The sequence below is a fragment of the Schistocerca gregaria genome, chromosome 2 (assembly GCF_023897955.1).
Source record: "Schistocerca gregaria isolate iqSchGreg1 chromosome 2, iqSchGreg1.2, whole genome shotgun sequence".
In the NCBI taxonomy this organism is placed as follows: Eukaryota; Metazoa; Arthropoda; class Insecta; order Orthoptera; family Acrididae; genus Schistocerca; species Schistocerca gregaria.
The window spans coordinates 634,635,737-634,656,087 of NC_064921.1; the positions used below are offsets into that span (position 1 = coordinate 634,635,737).

Here is a 20,351-nt window from a genome sequence, read left to right on the forward strand (position 1 = left end):
GAGCCGTGGCTGGCTCGTGTTATGCTTTGCATTAAACCTAGGCTGCTATTCTGTGATTAGTCTCCCGTGGTTATCGCGATTATGCTGTTATCCTCTCTCTGCGCGAGTTGCAGCAGCAGCGTGTATCGATATTCGCACCCTTGTACTATCTTTGGCCTCGCGCTTATAGTTTCCGGCTGTGCCGTGTGCGGGCAGTTGGTCGGTCGGCGTGGAGCAGAGAGAAAGTCTCCGTGGCGCATGTCTGGCTGCGGCCGCTGGCGGCATCCACGCGCTGTCAGTGTGAGGGGCTGTTCCCATTGCTACGAGGTGCGTGGCTCACCGATACCGGACACGAAAGTTGAGGCTTTACTTAATCTACTAGCCAGCCCCCAACTGTTCAAATTGGGTCGTTTGAATTTAGTTGTGGGCTGTTGGGACATTACCGTGAGTAACAACGTGTTTTCAAGTTGGAGAAATTCTAGCCGCCCCCCTGTGGAGTCTAACTTGATTATTTTGGAACTGAAGTGCACCAGCAGAATCTTCTGTCTTGTGGACGCTAACGTTCCGGTTACCTACCCTGGCCGTTGACGTAAATTCAGGCAGTGTATTTTCCTCGTCATATTGTAGCTGTCCAGCATGGCGTGTAGTTTGGCAGCCGAAATGTAATTCGTTGTGGGCGCCAATACCTTCTGCGTTGTTCCATTGAACTCCCTGTTGTGTGTTGGTCGGGTGGAGCAGAAATTATCCTGTCGCTTGGTCCGTTGACTGTCTGTCGGTTGGGTTGCCGTAGGATTGATATTTTTGGGCCGACTGTTGTCTCACAAAAGCGAGGGTTAGTGTTTGAATTCCAGGTCGACCCTTGGAAACTTCTGAGCACCATTTGATGTGCTGCCTTTTTTTATATGTCCTTGTTCGTTTATATATGGCTTCTAGCCGATTTTAAATTAAAGTTGTTTTGCCCTTAAGGCGTGAGATTGTTTGGGCGTTCAGCCTAATATACAGAAATGTTTTAACAAGGGGCCTTCTGCCTTTTAAAATTCAAATTCTTGCTTTTGAGTCTCAAGTGATTAAATGTTTTAAGATAAAGCCTTTTAAATTCAAATTCCTGTTTTTGAGTCTTAAGTTATAGGCCTTCAGACGGTTTTAAATTGAAGTTGTTTTGCCCTTGAGGCATGAGATTGATTAGCGCATTTAGCCGGAAATTAAGTTCTAAAATTAATGTTTCGCTTGCTCTGTTTTTAATGTTTTCTTTGCTCTTGTAATGTTTGTCAAATGAATAAAGTAGTATATTCGAGTGCAACTGACAGCCACTCATTTTGGCCCTCTTCCACAAATTAAACTGTCCTGTCCTGTGGGTATAGCAGGGGTTCTCACCAGGGTAGCTTGCTATGAAGGGCGACAATACGGGGCGTAGAATATCGGCGACATGCCGTTGTGCTGCGAAGGTGCCGTGGGTGACAACCAAAGGTGTCGTGCTATCAAAAGAAACGGCACACCACTCCATCCCTCATGGTTGTCGGGCCCTATGGCGGGCGACAGTCAGGTTGGTATCCTACCGTTGTCCAGGACGTCTCCAGGCACGTCTTGGGCATGGAACCTCATTAACTGGAGTAGAGTTGCATTCAGTGACGAGCCCTGCTTCCAAATGATTCCAGATGACCAGTGAAGACGTGAATGGAGACGCCCCATACAGCCGTAGGCTACCAAAAACCTGACTATCACCCACCATACGGCCCGACAATCAGTAGTGACGGTCTGGGGTGCCATTCCATTTCATAGCTGGACGCCTCTGGTTGTCATCCGCGGCACTCAAAGAACAGCTATGCGTGGACGATATTCTACGTCCCACTTCAGGGATGGCGCAGCATTTTACTATTCTCGCTCGTCATACTTCATATTTCACCACTTTTAGTAACTGGTATCTGATTATCTACCTAGTAGTTTTACTAACTTGAAAATACGAGGAACGTTGAATAAGTAAAGCAATACAATTTCTTTTCTGAGAGCAGTTTGGTTTTATTCAGGATTGCAAAAAATGGTTCAAATGGCTCTGAGCACTATGGGACGTAACTACTCTGGTCATCAGTCCCCCTAGATCTTAGAACTACTTAAACCTAACTAACCTAAGGACATCACACACATCCATGCCCGAGGCAGAATTCGAACCTGCGACCGTAGCAGTCGCGCGGTTCCGGACTGCGCGCCTAGAACCGCTAGACCACCGCGGCCGGCTTCAGGATTGCAATACACCATATTATTCCCCACACTTTTGGCTACAAAACACTATTTTTCAACATACTCTCCGTTCAAAGCAACGGCCATACCCCATCTCACTGTGAGGGCCTGAATCCCCACATAGTACCACTCCACTGGTCGACGTCGGAGCTAGCATCTTGCTGCATCAATAACCTCCCCATCATCCACGTACTGCTTCTCTCGGAGCGGATGTTTCGTTGGACCATAAAGATAGAAGCCGGAAGGTGCGAGATCCGGGATGTAGTGTGAATGAGGGGAGGAAGAGTCCAATGAAGTTTTGTGAGGTCCTCTCGGGTGCGCACACTTCCGTGAGCCCTTACGTTGTCATGAACAAGTAGTTCGTTTGCATTTTTGTGGAGATGAACAAGCTGAAGTTGTTTCTCAGTTTTCTGGGGATGGCGCAACACACTTCAGTGTTGATCGTTGCATCGTAAGGGGACGCATCAAACAGAATAAGACATTCAGAGTGCCAGAAGACCGTAGTCATGACTTCACCGGCTATGGGTGCGTCCTTTAACATTTCCTTCGGAGGAGTACAACACCTGAAGCACGACTGTGTCAACACTACCAACAGACACGTCCAGTGGCGGAGCGACTTGTTCTGTTCTGATCCGACTGTCACGTCGAATGACAGTGCCCGCACGTTCCAACATAGCAGGAGTTAAAATTGTTTGCCGCTGGCCGGTTCGTGGAGGATCGAACAGGTTTGCGCGACTTTGTTGCAATGACGGCAGACGCCTCGCCCAACCAGTCATCGTGCTTTTGTTCACTGCTGGGTCTCTGTAGTTATTCTGAAAGCGCCTATAAATATTTGTGGTGCTCTGGTTTTTCGCTAAAAGAAACTTAATACCAGCTCTGTCCTTGGAACGCATCTCCATTTCAGACGCCATTTTAAAGAGTACGTATATCGTCGCCGTTGATCAGAATTTCATGAAACTATAGGGACAAACAGGAGTATTCCACCATGTTCCACAACAAATTCCACATTTTTTCCATCCGAAATGGGCCGTGGAAAAATAGGTTGCATTGCTTATTGAAGGTACTTCGTAAAATAACAACTGCCGCGTGATTAACCGCTTGCTGTGCATAGGGCACAACTGGTTTATCCTGGGCGACCCTAACCTGAACTGCATGCGGCACAGGTGGAGTAATCTCCTTCACGTTCGTCACAGAACTGGAAAGCTTCTGGTTTAGATTCTTCGCCTTGTTTGGATAGCGTGATCTTGATCAGTCCTCTGACGATGCTACGGATTAGCAAACCACTCTCCGGAAATATTGTAGAAGGCACTCAGAGCCGCGCAGACAGACACTGATGAGCAAAGCGTTATGACCACTGCCCACCAAGTGTCTGAATGTCATTTGGCGACGTTGCAGGCGCGTGACGCGACAAGGGAAGTAGATGAGAGGAGCGGGGCGTCATTCTGCCGGTGGTTCAGGTCGCAAATGAGGAAATCTACGGGCATAAGATACTTTAACGAAGCGCAGATTTTAGGGCCCAGCGTCTACGTAAAGTGTTTGAAGGACGGTGAAAAAAGCACCCATAAATATTTGCGATGCTCTGGTTTTTCGCTAAAAAACTTGCCAGTTCTGTGCTTGGAACGCACCTCCATTTCAGACTCCATTTTAAATGCTAGGTATATCGTCGGCATTTAGCGGAATTTCACGAAACTATAGGGACATCACCAGCAAGGTGGTGGGCGCTCACGCCTCATCGCCTAACGTCGTGATCGGAGGCTTGCCCTCTCTGTAATTGACAAGGGAACCTCCCCATCGCACCCCCCTCAGATTTAGTTATAAGTTGGCCTTGAAAAACTGAACACAGGTCAATCGAGAAAACTGGAAGAAATAAGCAAAATATTCAAACTATGTAGTCCATGAGAAAGATAGTCAACATCAAGGTTAGTGTAAGCTCAGCTGCGCCGTGGTCCCGTGATTAGCGTTAGCAGCTGCCTAACGATAGGTCCTTAGTTCAAATCCTCCCTCGAGTGAAAAATTAACTTAATTTATTTTCACAAACTTATGATCGCTCCGTTCGTTCATTGATGTCTCTGTTCACTGTAATAAGTTTAGTGTCTGTGTTTCGCGACCGCACCACAAAACCATGCGATTTGTAGACGAAAGGACGTGCCTTTCCAATGGGAGCCGAAAACATTTTATCGCAAGGTCATAGGTCAATCGATTCCTCCACAGGAAAATACGTCTGATATATTCTATAAGACACTGATGACGGCATGTGCGTCACATGACAGGAATATATTGTCGACCCACCTAACATGTACACTTGGCGAATGGGTAAAAATAATCTTCTACTTTGCCCGATTTAGGTTTTCTTGTGGATGTGATAATCACTCCCAAAAAAGTGATGCAAACATAAGAGTTTGTCACATAAACTGCAACAAATGAATGCAACAGTTTCACAGTCGCACTGTTTTCCCTGTGCTGTGTCAAAACATATGTTTTTAACGTTTTCAAATTTTTCCGTGTGTAGACCGTCAAATCCTGCATATGTCCACGCAAATCTGAACATGTCCTGGAATTTTAGAGAGCGAAGTTGATTATGTGAGAGAGCCTGAACTTTGATAATTGACACACGATCACGTAAACAATACTGCTCTGTGTACCTGTGCAGCTTCGGAAAATAATTGTCTGAAAATAAAAAAAAAATTAAACTTTTCACACGAGGGATGACTTGAACCAAGGACCTCTCGTTCCACAGTTGCTCACGCTAACCACGGGACCACGGCGCTCCTGAACTCACACTATCCTTGATGTCTATCTTGCACATGGACTATTCAGTTTGTATATTTTGCTTATTTTTTCATAGTTCCACACAACTTCATGTTTTCTCGAGTGATCTGTGTTCAGTTTTTCAAGGCCTATAGGCCTATCCTCTGTGCCAACTTATAACTAAATCTGAGGGGGGGGGGGGGGGGGGTGCGATGGGGAGGTTCCCTTGTGAGAATAGAAGGCAATCTTCCGCAGATCTGACGACACGCTACAACGCTGGTGCAGGCACAAGTTTCGGAACACACCGTTCAGCGCACGTTATTAAACATGGCTCACCGCTACAGACGATCCCTGTGCTTTTTCACGTTGCTCCAACGCCACCGTCAGTTACAGTTGCAGTCGATACAGTATCATTGAGATCGGACCGTGGATCAATCGAAAGGTGTCGCCTAGGCGAATGTATCACAGAAACAGCTAAGTGAAAAACCCGTGCAATTCGTACGTTTCTTTATGTATAAAAGCCGACTTCAGAAGTTTCCTTTGTGTGAGACCACAAGTACAAGATTCGTGTCGAAACTTTAAACTCTAGATTCGCATATGTTAGTGTTCGCGTCGCTTCTGCATATTTTCATTGATTAGGTTAATACCCGCTTGTAATGTGATAGATTGTCAAATTTCGAACATTCGTGAGTGCCGCGACAAGCTCGCACTGTTATCGTCAATTACAGGATTAAACTTACTTGTGCTCTTTTAAAATTTCAGGAACAGTAGATCTATCATTGTTCAAAACAATCGTTTACTTTCAGTGTAGAATTATATGACAAATAGGCTAGGTTTGAAAATATTTGGACGCTTACAAAAGTATATTATTTTGCTATCGGTGCGACTGTTTTGGATACGTAACTTACATCGCAGAAAATCAGCGGTTGTGGTTCACCGTTCTGCCAAAGAATACATCACGCCGAATTTCATTGTACATCAACGCAAATAAACCCGCCTTTTGAGAATTTTTGGAAGCTGCCACCGTCCTTTGCATAGTCTACGAGCAATTGATAGCTAATCTACATTTGCCATTTAGTTATTGTAGCAAAAAATGAAATGACTGTATGGTATTGTTGGCCGAGAGGTCCAATCCGGGTTTCGTCGCTAAGCACGAGTCTTATATCCGTATACGCCACTTTGGGCGACTTGCGCGTCGATGAGGAGGATGAAATGATAACGAGGACAACAACACCCAGGCCACGAGCGGAGGAAATCTCCAAGCCGGCCGGGAACCGAACCCGGGACCGCTGCATGGGAGCCAAGTACGCTACTACTCAGCTAAGCAGACGAACGACAGTTATAGCCAACCGGAGGGGCCGAGCGGTTCTAGGCGCTTCAGTTCAGTCTGGAACCGCGCAACCGCTGCGGTCGCAGGTTCGAATCCTGCCCTGGACATGGATGTGTGTGATGTCCTTAGGTTAGTTAGGTTCAAGTAGTTCTAAGTTCTAGGGGATTGATGACCTCAGAAGTTAAGTCTCATAGTGCTCAGAGCCATTTGAACCACTTTTGACAGTTATTGTAACAAATTCTAACATATTGTATTACTCCTAGTATTCCCTTAAAGAGGGGCTGCGCTATGTATCATCTGCATCGTTTTCGAGTGTGCAGGCAACTATAATTAACGTTTTAGGAAACTCATAATTTTTACCGCATATTTTGTGTTGTCTTAACAGAAATCTAGTTTTGTTCAAAAGTGTTCAAATGTGTGTAAAATCTTATGGGACTTAACTGCTAAGGTCATCAGTCCGAAAGCTTACACTCTACTTAACCTAAATTATCCTAAGGGCAAAAAAACAAACACACACACACACACACACACACACACACACACACACACACACACACGCACACGCACACACACGCCCGAGGGAGGACTCTAACCTCCGCCGTCTAGCTTTGTATATTTGCTCCAATTCTTATAAGTAATTAGCAAATTTTTGGCTCAGTAGATTAAAAGATAATCATAATTATTTGTTCACTGCCTTGTAATACATTGCATCAGCCAAATTGTAGAACCACTGTGAACGCTGGATTACTTGGTCGACGTTCATAAGTAGCTGGAAATCGCCTTGTCAAGCGACTAGCAGCTCCTGCGAATCGGTGTGTTGGAAGAGCTCCCGAGAGTCGTGTATCTATGAAGTATCTATGAGGTATCTCAAGTACTATCCTCTCCTGTGGATCCTGTCTCCTCTGCAGAAAGTACAGGTTCCGTCATTACTCGCCCACTTGAATGCGAGTAGCGTAGATCTAGGCGTCGTGTTCAGGGTGGAAGACTCGGGATGTTATGCCGATCTCCCTAACCCACAAGCTTGAGGTGCTGTCTTTTACTGAAATTGAAACTGAGCCAGTGGGACTCCATCTATTATGGAGAAACCTATTTTGCCCGATGTCAAGAGGAGGTAAACGCAGAAGGGCAGGGGTATATTAATTGTCGGCACTTCAAAAGTACAGTGAATGATGTACCCCATAGGGAAATGGCAGCAAGGACGGGAAAGGACACCGGGTGCACTCAGTATGTATGCCTGGGGGCCTCATTCAACACATTGAGGAGGCTATTCCGGCCGATATAGAGGGAACAGGGTGCAACCATATAAAGGCTGACGTACACTGGACCAAATGATGCCTATCGTTTGATGTCACATTTGGATCATTCCAACGACTAGCATAGAAGGTTGAGAAGAACAACCTTGCGTACCGAGTTTCAATGAAGCTCACAGTCTGCAGCAATTGTCCCCAGAACTTATAGTGGCCTTTTGGTTCAGAGTCGAGTGGAAGGACGGAACCAGACAAGTTAGGCTGCGACTTCCTGGACTTGCCCCACAGTGTTGAGAACTGAAGGGTCCCTGTTACGTCCGCACTATTACACAACAAATATTCCGTGATAACCAAATTTATTTGACCTTCTGTCACTCTAAACAAAACTTAAGTTCGACTACACAACACTTCGCAGGCTTTAGCGCCAAGGAGAAGTCAGCCACTAGCAGAGAATACAAGTCCAAACCACTGCCAACCAGTCGATACCGACGCGTCGTAAGTTTCCAGCCAGGGAGGCCACAGTACGGTTCGGTCGTCGTGAATCCAGCAGCCGGGGTAGTAACACAGTCATCGGCGAGCTGCTGCTTCTCATCTATTATTTTCCCCTCTTTGGGGAAGTGTGAGGGGGAGTTTGTAGCCTTACGACTTTTACTCCCCTGTGTACTTGTGTGTGTGGTTATGTCTGTACTTTTTGGTGTCTGTGAAATGTGGTGATTGTTCTGTGTGTGTCTGGTACTTGCCTGAGGTTTGGCGAGATGATTGTTATATGGAGAGGAAAAGGATTAGGAATTGGTTATTGGGATTTTCTCTTCGACTTAATCTCGAAGATAGTCATAGGGCGCTTGTGCTTATCGCGGGACATGTCATACCGACCTAGGGAGTGGATGAGCGCGTTTCCGGATCTGGAAGAACCCTCATAGAAGGCCCTTGCCAGATCCTGGAAACGCTCTCTTAGGAGAGGGATTTCAGCCGCGGCGTGCAGATCGTCTGTGGGGAATCCAAGGGGCAGATGCAGTGCCCTCCTGAGGGCGCGGTTCTGCAGCCTCTGGAGTTTGTCCAGGTGCTGCTTCGCCGCGTATCCCCAGACAGGGCACACATATTCCATTACTGGCCGGATCAGTTCCTGGTATACATTTACTGCTACTGGGCAGGGAAGGGAGCTTGTTGTGTTCAGGATAGGGTATAGGATGGACATTCTGGCGCAGACCTTCCTGTGGACCTCGTCTATGTGGGGTTTCCACGTAAGACGAGAGTCCAAGGTTACGCCAAGGTACTTGGCGGTTCTGCGCCAGGGGAGTAGGGTGAAGGTGAAGGTGGAGGGGGGGGGGGGGATGTGGAAGAGGTGCGCGCCTTCCGAGCCTACGGGTAATCAGCATTGCCTGCGTCTTCTCAGAGTTGATGGTGATGGGCCAGCGACGGGCCCAAGTTTCCGTGTCATCTGGTCATCGGCGAAGACTGAACTGGTTAAACGGGCTCAGGGAGCTCGCTTAAATCCGCAGGTCCGGCCAATCAGAGTGTTGGTAGATGGCGCCCTTATACGGTTGCTCACTCTGGAGGCAAGGGCAGCGCCGCCAGCGTAATCCGTATCCATAGTGGTGAGTACGCTGCCGCTAACCCCGCGACGACGCGTTCACTGGCGCCAGTTGCTGACACCGTGTGCGGCGCCAGCGGTAGCCGCTGTGTGCCGCGCGTGTTGTAGCACGCCGCGCCGAGTTGACGGCTGCTGTGCCGCGGCCGATACCACAGTCCCCCTAAATGGTTTAGGTCTGCACTACCCATCAGAGGCTGCTGCTCAGTTAGCTGACTTTGTATGGGTTGCACACAAGGTTTTTTTTATATTAGGCGACTTTCCATGCAATCCAGGTTTAACGATAGACGTAGTAAACCCAGAAGTAACAGTGTAAGATCGAAACAGCATTAAAATCCTAATGGTAAACTGTCGAAGCATTCGCAACAAAACACCAAAGTTTAATGCGATCATGAAAAGCAGCCAAGCTCACGTAATAGTAGGTACAGGAAGTTGGTTGAAACTTGAAACTGCCAACATCGAGACTGTCGGGGAAAATTTTAGTTAATATCGAAAGGACAGGTAAATGGGAAATGGAGGTGGCGTATCTGTCATAGTAGACAAGAAACTCAAATCCACCGAGATAGGAATTGAAGCTGCATGTGAAACTTTATGCATGACTCAGTATCAGAGGAGAGCATAAAATGGTAACAATCTTTCTAACGTGCCGCAGAATCATCTCCTAAGGTAACAGAAAACTTTAGAGAAAACCACAGTTCGCTTGTACGTAAGTTCCCCAATCATACTGGAATCGTCGATGGAGGCTCTAATCATCCGACAATTAATAGGGAAAACGACAGTTTTGTTGTTGGGGGCATGATAAGGTATCCTGTAGCTATTATATGAATGAGTCACTGCTAGACTCCACCACCTCATATCAACACCTGGGTGTAACGCTTTGTAGGGATATAAAATGGAATGATCCCATACGTCAGGTGGCAGAATACTGGTAAGTTCAATCGGTATCCAAAGGAGATTGCTTACAAATCACTCGTGCGACGGGTTCTAGAATATTGCCTAAGTGTATGGGATCTTTACCAAAAAGGAATAATAGAGGATACTGAACGTATATAGAGCAGGGCAGGTGCGAGTGGTCCCAGGTTTGTCTGATCCGTGAGAGAGTGTCACAGAGAGACTGAAGAAACTGACTTGACAGATTCTTGGAGACAGATGTAAACTATCCCGAGAAAGTTTATTAACAAAGTTTCAAGAACCAGCTTTACATGATGACTCTACGAATATAACACAATCTACTACGTATCGCTCACATAGGGATCGTCAGGACAAGATTAGAATAATTACTGCACGCACAGAGACATTCAGTCAGTCATTCTTTACGCTCTCTATAAATTAATGGAACAGGGAGGAGCCCTAGTGACTGCTACTGTTTGCAGAGTATGCATGTAGACAGAGATGTAGTGCAAGACGTGGGTGAAGCAAATATCGCTGGAGAGAGGCGTCATGCAAGAGGCAGAATCTTTTGTGACTTGTGTCTACGCCCAGTGTCGATAGTTCAAATGGCTCAAATGGCTCAAATGGCTCTGAGCACTATGGGACTCAACTGCTGTGGTCATCAGTCCCCTAGAACTTTGAACTACTTAAACCTAACTAACCTAAGGACATCACACACATCCATGCCCGAGGCAGGATTCGAACCTGCGACCGTAGCAGTCTCACGGTTCCGGACTGCGCGCCTAGAAAGTGCCGGTAGTCCGCCTTATTTTCTGAAGGGGAACTATAGATAGCAATCGCCATGCACTGAAAATTGCTTCATCATTTTGTAAAAAAAAAAAAGTGTTAGAAATAAGGAATACAAAGTGTCTCACATTCACTCATTATTTCGTGATTTAATAAAATCTTACAGGCAGTAAATATTATTTATCTTTAGTCATTCTAAAAATAGAAATGTTCAAAGAAAATTCTTTTTCGGTCCTAATTTCAGTTAGGCGCTAATGCTGTTGATGATAGGGGGAGAGCATAGACTTACTAAATTAAAACTAGACCGCGCATTGGCGCTAGTTTCGCGTCCCCACATTGAACGTGATAGGAGCCGCCATTTGCAGGGAAACAGTGCGTAAACATGGTTCGTTCGTGTACTGCTTTTAATTGTAACAGTAAGAATGGAAGCAAAGACGAAGACGGAAACAATGTTACATTTCACAGGTCAGTCATTTCTGGTTGTTTGTTACTTTCTATTACTTGTAGTATTTCTCCATGAAAATACTATATACATCATTAGCGTTTGTTTTTGTTTAGGTTTCCCCTTACAAATTATTTTCTAAATCGGAAACGGATAGTTGCTACTCGGAGAGAGAACTTCCAACCGACAGCAAATCATTTGATGTGGTCTCTTCATTTTGAAGAGAATTGTTACATGCAAAATTATGTAGACTTCAAATGAACGACGATGCCACACCGACAGTATTTGGATTTCCAACTCATTTGAAAAAGGTATATGTCCTGGAAATCGTGCAATATAGGCCTAAGTTAAATAGTATGGAAATACTGTCAGTGTGTGTAATTTTGAACGTTCCTTTTCCAGGTTACAAAGGCAAGGAAACCTCCAAAGCCAAAGCCAGGAAATGTTGAGACAGCAGGAAACGTCTGTGTGAATGTACACGTTGCTGGTTACACTGGAGACCACAATTATTCATTTCCATCAAGTCCAAGTAAGCTGAAGGAAAAGTTTGAAAAAATTTAAGAAAGGAAGGAAGTAAAAATTGTGCAATATAAGACTAAGTTAAATACAGTGAACAAAAAGTGCAAAAGACAGACGCAAAATATTTGCAAATTAGCAAATATTTTAGAGAAACTAAAAGCTAAAAACGATAAAGTAATCTCGCTTATTAACGCTATTCAGTGACATGTTATTGTAGAGGGCCATTACAATGTTGTATGATGTAAATGTCAGTGTGTTAACTGTTACTTGTGATGGACTTTCCACTAATATTGCAATGGCAAAGGAATTAGGGACAAATATAATCGTACTGTCTGCTACTTTAAAAGTTTCATGTAATTATCTAATGCAAATAACTCTACGTAACTCGTTTCACCTTGTCAGGAAAGAGCATTACATTCTTAAATTTCGCGTCTCTATACAAACGTATTTCGGAAATTAGGAAACTTCATTCACTTAAGTATGCTTTTAAAATACTCTAATACTCAGTACTTTTAAAAACATATGTTAAATTTGTGCTTCAATTTGCACTTGTTGCGTCTCATACTTCAAATCACAACCCCAGTACTAGGATTCATCCCTGCAAATGGAGGGAATCAGCTGCTTCAATTGGGACACAATTGCCTCGCTTCTCCACTACGGCTTGGTAGGGGCTTGGGGGGAGGGTTGAGAGCTATTACCTGATTACGCTCAGTGGTAATGGTCTCAGAAAGGCTGCACAGCACTGACCTATTTTCACTGCAGCTTTATTTGTTTCGAGGTGATAGCTGACTACCATTTGTATCCGTAATTCACATACTTAATTTGGTAAGAAAACACTTTTTAGGTAAACGAGATCCTAGACTGCTACTGTATGATTCGTGATTACGAGGTAACGAAGGCAGAGGCTGCAGAAACGAACGGGAAATGGCGGTCTCGCTGTCGTGCAGCTGTGATAGAAAGAGGGGGGGGGGGGGGGGGGCTTGTGGTGAGGCAGCGTGGCGTGGCTCGGCATCGGCAGCAGACTCCCCACGGCGCCCGTCATTACCGCGTGCCGGCCAGCTAATCCACAGCTCAGCAATTGCGGGAGCCTCGATCACGGGAAGCCAGCAGCAGCAGCAGCAGCCGGTACTACCGGCAAGCCGAGAGGTGGGAGTACCACCTTGCGATGGGACGGGCGCATGCCGATGATGGATCTCGCCCTAGGGGGGGTCGGCATCACAAGGGACTCACTGTCTGTCGTCTTCCTCGTCACTCCACCACATTAATAAGTTTGTTTTAGAAATAGGGCATTTCCTTCCCCTGGAAACGTTTAGTCGCCTGAAAGCTTTGTCGTGGTATGAGACCGAGCGAAGTGGCACGGTGGTAAGTCACTCGGGAGGGGGGCTATTCTACATCTACATGATTACTCTGCAATTCACATTTAAGTGCTTCGCAGAGGGTTCATCGAACCACAATCATACTATCTCTCCACCACTCCACTCCCGAACAGCGCGCGGGAAAAACGAACACCTAAACCTTTCTGTTCGAGCTCTGATTTCTCTTATTTTATTTTGATGATCATTCCTACCTATGTAGGTTGGTCTCAACAAAGTATTTTCGCATTCCGAAGAGAAAGTTGGTGACTGAAATTTGGTAAATAGATCTCGCCGCGACGAGAAACGCCTTTGCTTTAATGACTTCCATCCCAACTCGCGTATCATATCTGCCACACACTCTCCTCTATTACGTGATAATGCAAAACGAGCTGCCCTTTATTGCACCCTTCCGATGTCCTCCGTCAATCCCACCTGGTAAGGATCCCACACCGCGCAGCAATATTCTAACAGAGGATGAACGGGTGTAGTGTAAGCTGTCTCTTTAGGGACTTGTTGCATCTTCTAAGTGTCCTACCAATGAAACGCAACCTTCGGCTCGCCTTCCCCACAATATTGTCTACTTGGTCTTTCCAACTGAAGTTGTTCGTAATTTTAACACCCAGGTACTTAGTTGAATTGACAGCCTTGAGAATTGTACTATTTATCGAGTAATGGAATTCCAACGGATTTCTTTTGGAATTCGTGTGGATCACCTCACAATTTTCGTTATTTAGCGTCAACTACCACCTGCCACACCATACAGCAATATTTTCTAAATCGCAATGCAACTGATACTAGTCTTCGGATTACTTTACTAGACGGTAAATTACAGCATCATCTGCGAACAGTCTAAGAGAACTGCTCAGATTGTCACCCAGGTCATTTATATAGATCAGGAACAGTAGAGGTCCCAGGACGCTTCCCTGGGGAACACCTGATATCACTTCAGTTTTACTCGGTGATTTGCCGTCTATTACTACGAACTGCGACCTTCCTGACAGGAAATCACGAATCCAGTCGCACAACTGAGACGATACCCCATAGGCCCGCAGCTTGATTAGAAGTAGCTTGTGAGGAACGGTGTCGAAAGCTTTCCGGAAATCTAGAAATACGGAATCAACTTGAGATCCCCTGTCGATAGCGGCCATTACTTCGTGCGAATAGAGAGCTAGCTGCGTTGCACAAGAACGATGTTTTCTGAAACCATGCTGATTACGTACCAATAGATCGTTCACTTCGAGGTTATGTTCAAGTCCCCGTCTGTCCATTCGGAACCAGATTTTCCGTGGTTTCCCTTAATTTGTTAAAGCAAATGCTGGGATGGTTCTTTTGAAAATGACTGATTTCCTTCCTCGTGTTTCCTCAACTATAGACTGGGAGACTCAAACGTTCATAACGGGTGGCAGGGACAAAGAATCCAGTGAAATATTTTTAAGTGCTTTATCTGAAAACTACCTTGAGCAGTTAAACAGAAAACCGACTCGTGGCGATAATATATTAGACCTTCTGGTGACAGACCCGAACTATTTGAATCAGTTAATGCAGAACAGGGAATCAGCGATCATAAAGCGGTTACTGCGTCGATGATTTCAGCCGTAAATAGAAATATTAAAAAAGGTAGGAAGATTTTTCTGTTTAGCAAAAGTGACAAAAAGCAGATTACAGAGTACCTGACGGCTCAACACAAAAGTTTTGTCTCAAGTGCAGATAGTGTTGAGGATCAGTGGACAAAGTTCAAAACCATGGTACAATATGCGTTAGATGAGTATGTGCCAAGCAAGATCGTAAGAGATGGAAAAGAGCCACCGTGGTACAACAACCGAGTTAGAAAACTGCTGCGGAAGCAAAGGGAACTTCACAGCAAACATAAACATAGCCAAAGCCTTGCAGACAAACAAAAATTACGCGAAGCGAAATGTAGTGTGAGGAGGGCTATGCGAGAGGCTTTCAATGAATTCGAAAGTAACGTTCTATGTACTGACTTGGCAGAAAATCCTAAGAAATTTTGGTCCTATGTCAAAGCGGTAGGTGGATCAAAACAAAATGTCCAGACACTCTGTGACCAAAATGGTACTGAAACAGAGGATGACAGACTAAAGGCCGAAATACTAAATGTCTTCTTCCAAAGCTGTTTCACAGAGGAAGACTGCACTGTGCTTCCTTCTCTAGATTGTCGCACAGTTGACAAAATGGTAGATATCGAAGTAGACGACAGAGGGATAGAGAAACAATTAAAATCGCTCAAAAGAGGAAAGGCCGCTGGTCCTGATGGGATACCAGTTCGATTTTACACAGAGTACGCGAAGGAACTTGCCCCCCTTCTTGCAGCGGTGTACCGTAGGTCTCTAGAAGAGCGAAGCGTTCCAAAGGATTGGAAAAGGGCACAGGTCATCCCCGTTCTCAAGAAGGGACGTCGAACAGATGTGCAGAACTATAGACCTATATCTCTAACGTCGATCAGTTGTAGAATTTTGGAACACGTATTATGTTCGAGTATAATGTCTTTTCTGGAGACTAGAAATCTACTCTGTAGGAATCAGCATGGGTTTCGAAAAAGACGATCGTGTGAAACCCAGCTCGCGCTATTCGTCCACGAGACTCAGAGGGCCTTAGACACGGGTTCACAGGTAGATGCCGTGTTTCTTGACTTCCGCAAGGCGTTTGACACAGTTCCCCATAGTCGTTTAATGAACAAAGTAAGAGCATACGGACTATCAGATCAATTGTGTGATTGGATTGAGGAGTTCCTAGATAACAGAACGCAGCACGTCATTCTCAATGGAGAGAAGTCTTCCGAAGTAAGAGTGATTTCAGGTGTGCCGCAGGGGAGTGTCATAGGACCGTTGCTATTCACAATATACATAAATGACCTGGTGGATGACATCGGAAGTTCACTGAGGCTTTTTGCAGATGATGCTGTGGTGTATCGAGAGGTTGCAACAATGGAAAATTGTACTGAAATGCAGGAGGATCTGCAGCGAATTGACGCATGGTGCACGGAATGGCAATTGAATCTCAATGTAGCGAAGTGTAATGTGATGCGAATACATAGAAAGATAGGTCCCTTATCATTTAGCTACAAAATAGCAGGTCAGAAACTGGAAGCAGTTAATTCTATAAATTATCTGGGAGTACGCATTAGGAGTGATTTAAAATGGAATGATCATATAAAGTTGATCGTCGGTAAAGCAGATGCCAGACTGAGATTCATTGGAAGAATCCTAAGGAAATGCAATCCGACAACAAAGGAAGTAGGTTACAGTACGCTTGTTCGCCCAATGCTTGAATACTGCTCAGCAGTGTGGGATCCGCACCAGGTAGGGTTGATAGAAGAGATAGAGAAGATCCAACGGAGAGCAGCGCGCTTCGTTACAGGATCATTTAGTAATTGCGAAAGCGTTACGGAGATGATAGATAAACTCCAGTGGAAGACTCTGCAGGAGAGACGCTCAGTAGCTCGGTACCGGCTTTTGTTGAAGTTTCGAGAACATACCTTCAGCGAAGAGTCAAGCAGTATATTGCTCCCTCCTACGTATATCTCGCGAAGAGACCATGAGGATAAAATCAGAGAGATTAGAGCCCACACAGAAGCATACCGACAATCCTTCTTTCCACGTACAATACGAGACTGGAATAGAAGGGAGAACCGATAGAGGTACTCAGGGTACCCTCCGCCACACACCGTCAGGTGGCTTGCGGAGTACGGATGTAGATGTAGAACCCAAGCTTGTGCTCCGTTGTTAATGATCTCTACTTTCGTTTCTAATCTTCTTAGATAGTTTGCATTATGAAGATCAAGATGATCACAGTTGCAGTAATAAATGTGATATGTAATGGAAAATGAACCACACTTTACCTTCCACATGATACTATCTGAACACTTGCCTGTAATTGTATAGGCAACCAAGGAAAACCCAAAATTTGGTCATTGAAACTGTATCTTCACGTCCCTAAGGCCTCCTCAAGAGCGTAGCAAATATACCGGTATTTTCAATAAGAAAAACAGTCTAGGCTGCAAATGGAAGAAGCTACTTTATTTACGCGTTACGTCTTTTTGAGGCATCCTCAGAATTTGTTAGGAAACTGCAGGTATTGCATTAGTCAGTAACAGAAAAAGTTTTGGTATGCACTTTCAGCGAAGGCATGCACCAGTGCTAAGATAGGGACACACTTATAAACTTGAAACATATATATTGCAATACAAATTGCAGTATGTAGTTGTGGATATACAGCGTGTTACAAAAAGGTATGGCCAAACTTTCAGGAAACATTCCTCACACACAAAGAAAGAAATCTGTTATGTGGACATGGGTCCAGAAACGCTTACTTTCCATGTTAGAGCTCATTTTATTACTTCTCTTCAAATCACATTAATCATGGAATGGAAACACACAGGAACAGAACGTACCAGCGTGACTTCACTGTTACAGGAAATGTTCAAAATGTCCTTCGTTAGCGAGGATAGATGCATCCACCCTCCGTCGCATGGAATCCCTGATGCGCTGATGCAGCCCTGGAGAATGGCGTATTGTATCACAGCCGTCCACAATACCAGCACGAAGCGTCTCTACATTTGGTACCGGGGTTGCGTAGACAACAGCTTTCAAATGCCCCCATAAATGAAAGTCAAGAGGGTTGAGGTCAGGAGAGCGTGGAGGCCATGGAATTGGTCCGCCTCTACCAATCCATCGGTCACCGAATGTGTTGTTGAGAAGCGTACGAACACTTCCACTGAAATGTGCAGGAGCTCCAACGTGCATAAACCACGTGTTGTGTCGTACTTGTAAAGGCACATGGTCTAACAGCACAGGTAGGTATCCCGTATGAAATCATGACGTGCTCCATTGAGCGTAGGTGGACGAAACGAAAATGAGCTCTAACATGGAAAGTAAGCGTTTCTGGACACATGTCCACATAACATCTTTTCTTTATTTGTGTGTGAGGAATGTTTCCTGAAAGTTTGGCCGTACCTTTTTGTAACACCCTGTGTTAGTACTTGTGCACGTACTACGTAAGACAGTGCGCATGTCTAATTATGATTAATACATTACCCACACTTTCCAAACAAAGTATGAGGATGACTCTAAAAGGCGAAACGCTTAAATAAAGCTTCTGCTGTCATTTGAATCCTAGATAGTTTTTCTGAAAATATATCACTAAGGTTGCTGCGCTATAGCCCTTCAGTGGGAGGATCTACATAGTGTAGCAAATAATTACTGAGCAATAATACTGGGTGATCAGAAACAGCCTGAAAAGCTTTTAACGATGTTTCAGGCTAAGTAATACTGTCAAGAAGAAAATTCGATACGTTTCAGAGTCAATTAGTATTGAAGTTAGCCAAACAGCCCATTGGGCGCACAAATTCAAGCGGTCCGCCAGATACATTGAGTGTCAGTTCTCATAGTGTAGATGACAGGGTTCGAGACTGCCCAGCCTTTGGTTCTGATTCGGTCGTTACTACTGTCCCATGTCCAATTTTTGTATCTCTCTCTTTTTCGGTTTCAGGAGACCAAACAAAAACACGTTTGGCTTGCCGCTTGAATTCGCGCGCGCAGCTGCCTGACTGGCTAACTCCAAAAGCTAATAAACTAGGAAACAGCGCAACATATCGAATTTTTCTTTGCGATTATTTCTGAGCACAATCTACTGTCCACCACCCTTCCAAGTTTCCCAGACTGTTTCTGACCACCCTGTACATGAGCGAAATCCTATACAAATCCGAGTAATAGTCTGGCACCCACTCAGACAAGCGGCATTCGTCAACTGGAGGAATTAACATGCAGCAAGAAAATACAAGTCCTCGGGCAGGAACAAAAGTAAATTGAGCACTTCGATCAATCAGAGCAGGCCTGCAGAAAAGAAATCGTTGAGACAGACAGAAACGGCAGCCAACAAAATGCTACTGTAAAGACTGACTGTTCAAAATTAATGAATCTCAGTAGAACATCATACATGTTCTACCGCCACAACAGTACAAAAATCAGACATCATCTGCGAATTTGCAGTGACTTAGAAATAACTCATGAGTGGGGCTAGTAAGTTGATTTTATTTTACGAGGACGTGCTGAAAAGTAATGACTGAATTTTTATGGTGTTTTCTATATCGGCTGAGGTATTACATGTCATACGTAATACTCGGTCGACTTCCCCACGTTGCTGATACAAGTTGAAACCCTCTGCTGCTAAAGGCCTCCGAAATGTAGCACGTAACATGGTGGTGTGTAACGTAACTGTGTCGCTGCGTGAGAAACACCGTGCTGTAATCGAGTTTCGAATTCGAAGAGTTCGTCCACTCCATCATAACAATGCCACACCACCCACGAGCGCTGCCACTTCTGCAGCGATCCGAAGCCTAAGGTTCACTGACATCCATCATCCTCCATAACGTCCTGTCTTGGCCCCATCCGATTTTCATCGGTCTCCAAATGTTAGAAAACACCTTGGAGGACTTCACTTTGATAGCAGTGAAGCGGTGCAACCAGGGTTGAGACTGTTGCTCCACAAAAGTTCAACATTCTACTGTGACGGTATCAACATGGTCTCTCGCTGGGAGAAATGTGTTCGTCACCAGGGTGACTGTCTAGACTAATAAATATGTACATATGAACAATCAAGAAGTAGATTCTTAATAACTTTTGTTTACACATAAAAAATTCAAGGGTATTACTTTTCTACACGTACTAGTAAATGCAGGGACATCTTACGGGATCTTGTATGCAAGATTAACTCTGCCTTCATATACACAAGAAGATGACTTGCCAGATACAGTGCTATCTGATGAAGAAGTTAGCCAAAGTTTATTATTAAAAAAACACTACACACATCAAAAAAGTTTTGCATCGCCTCGGTTCCGAGAGTTTCGGAACCTGTAGAGAACATTGGAATAGAGATGAACATAAACATCGTTTTCGCCCTTTTTATTGCTCATGAAATCCACACATTGCCTGTTGTACCACAACACAACGAGACCTTCAGACGTGGTGGCCCAGACTGCTGTACACACCGGTACCTCTAATACCAAGTAGCGCATCCTCTTGCATTGATGCATGCGCGTAATCGTCATGGCATACTATCCCCAAGTTCATCAAAGCACTGTTGGTCCAGATTTTCCCACTTCTCAACGGCGATTCAGCGTAGATCCCTCAGAGTAGTTGGTGAGTCACGTCGCCCATATACAGCCCTTTTCAATTAATCCCAGGCATATTCGATACGGTTCATGTGTGGAGAACAT

General features: G+C 44.9%; 1 protein-coding gene across 1 annotated transcript in view; it reads left to right on the top strand.

The window, feature by feature from the left end:
* LOC126335910 (anti-sigma-I factor RsgI-like) overlaps positions 1–11,807 on the top strand; it is a 29,668-nt gene extending 17,861 nt beyond the window's left edge. Inside the window, exon 2 of the mRNA XM_049999384.1 lies at positions 11,649–11,807. Within this exon, the coding sequence (XP_049855341.1) occupies positions 11,649–11,807 (159 nt within the window). The remainder of the gene's footprint in view (positions 1–11,648) is intronic.
* Positions 11,808–20,351: the final 8,544 nt, after the last annotated feature.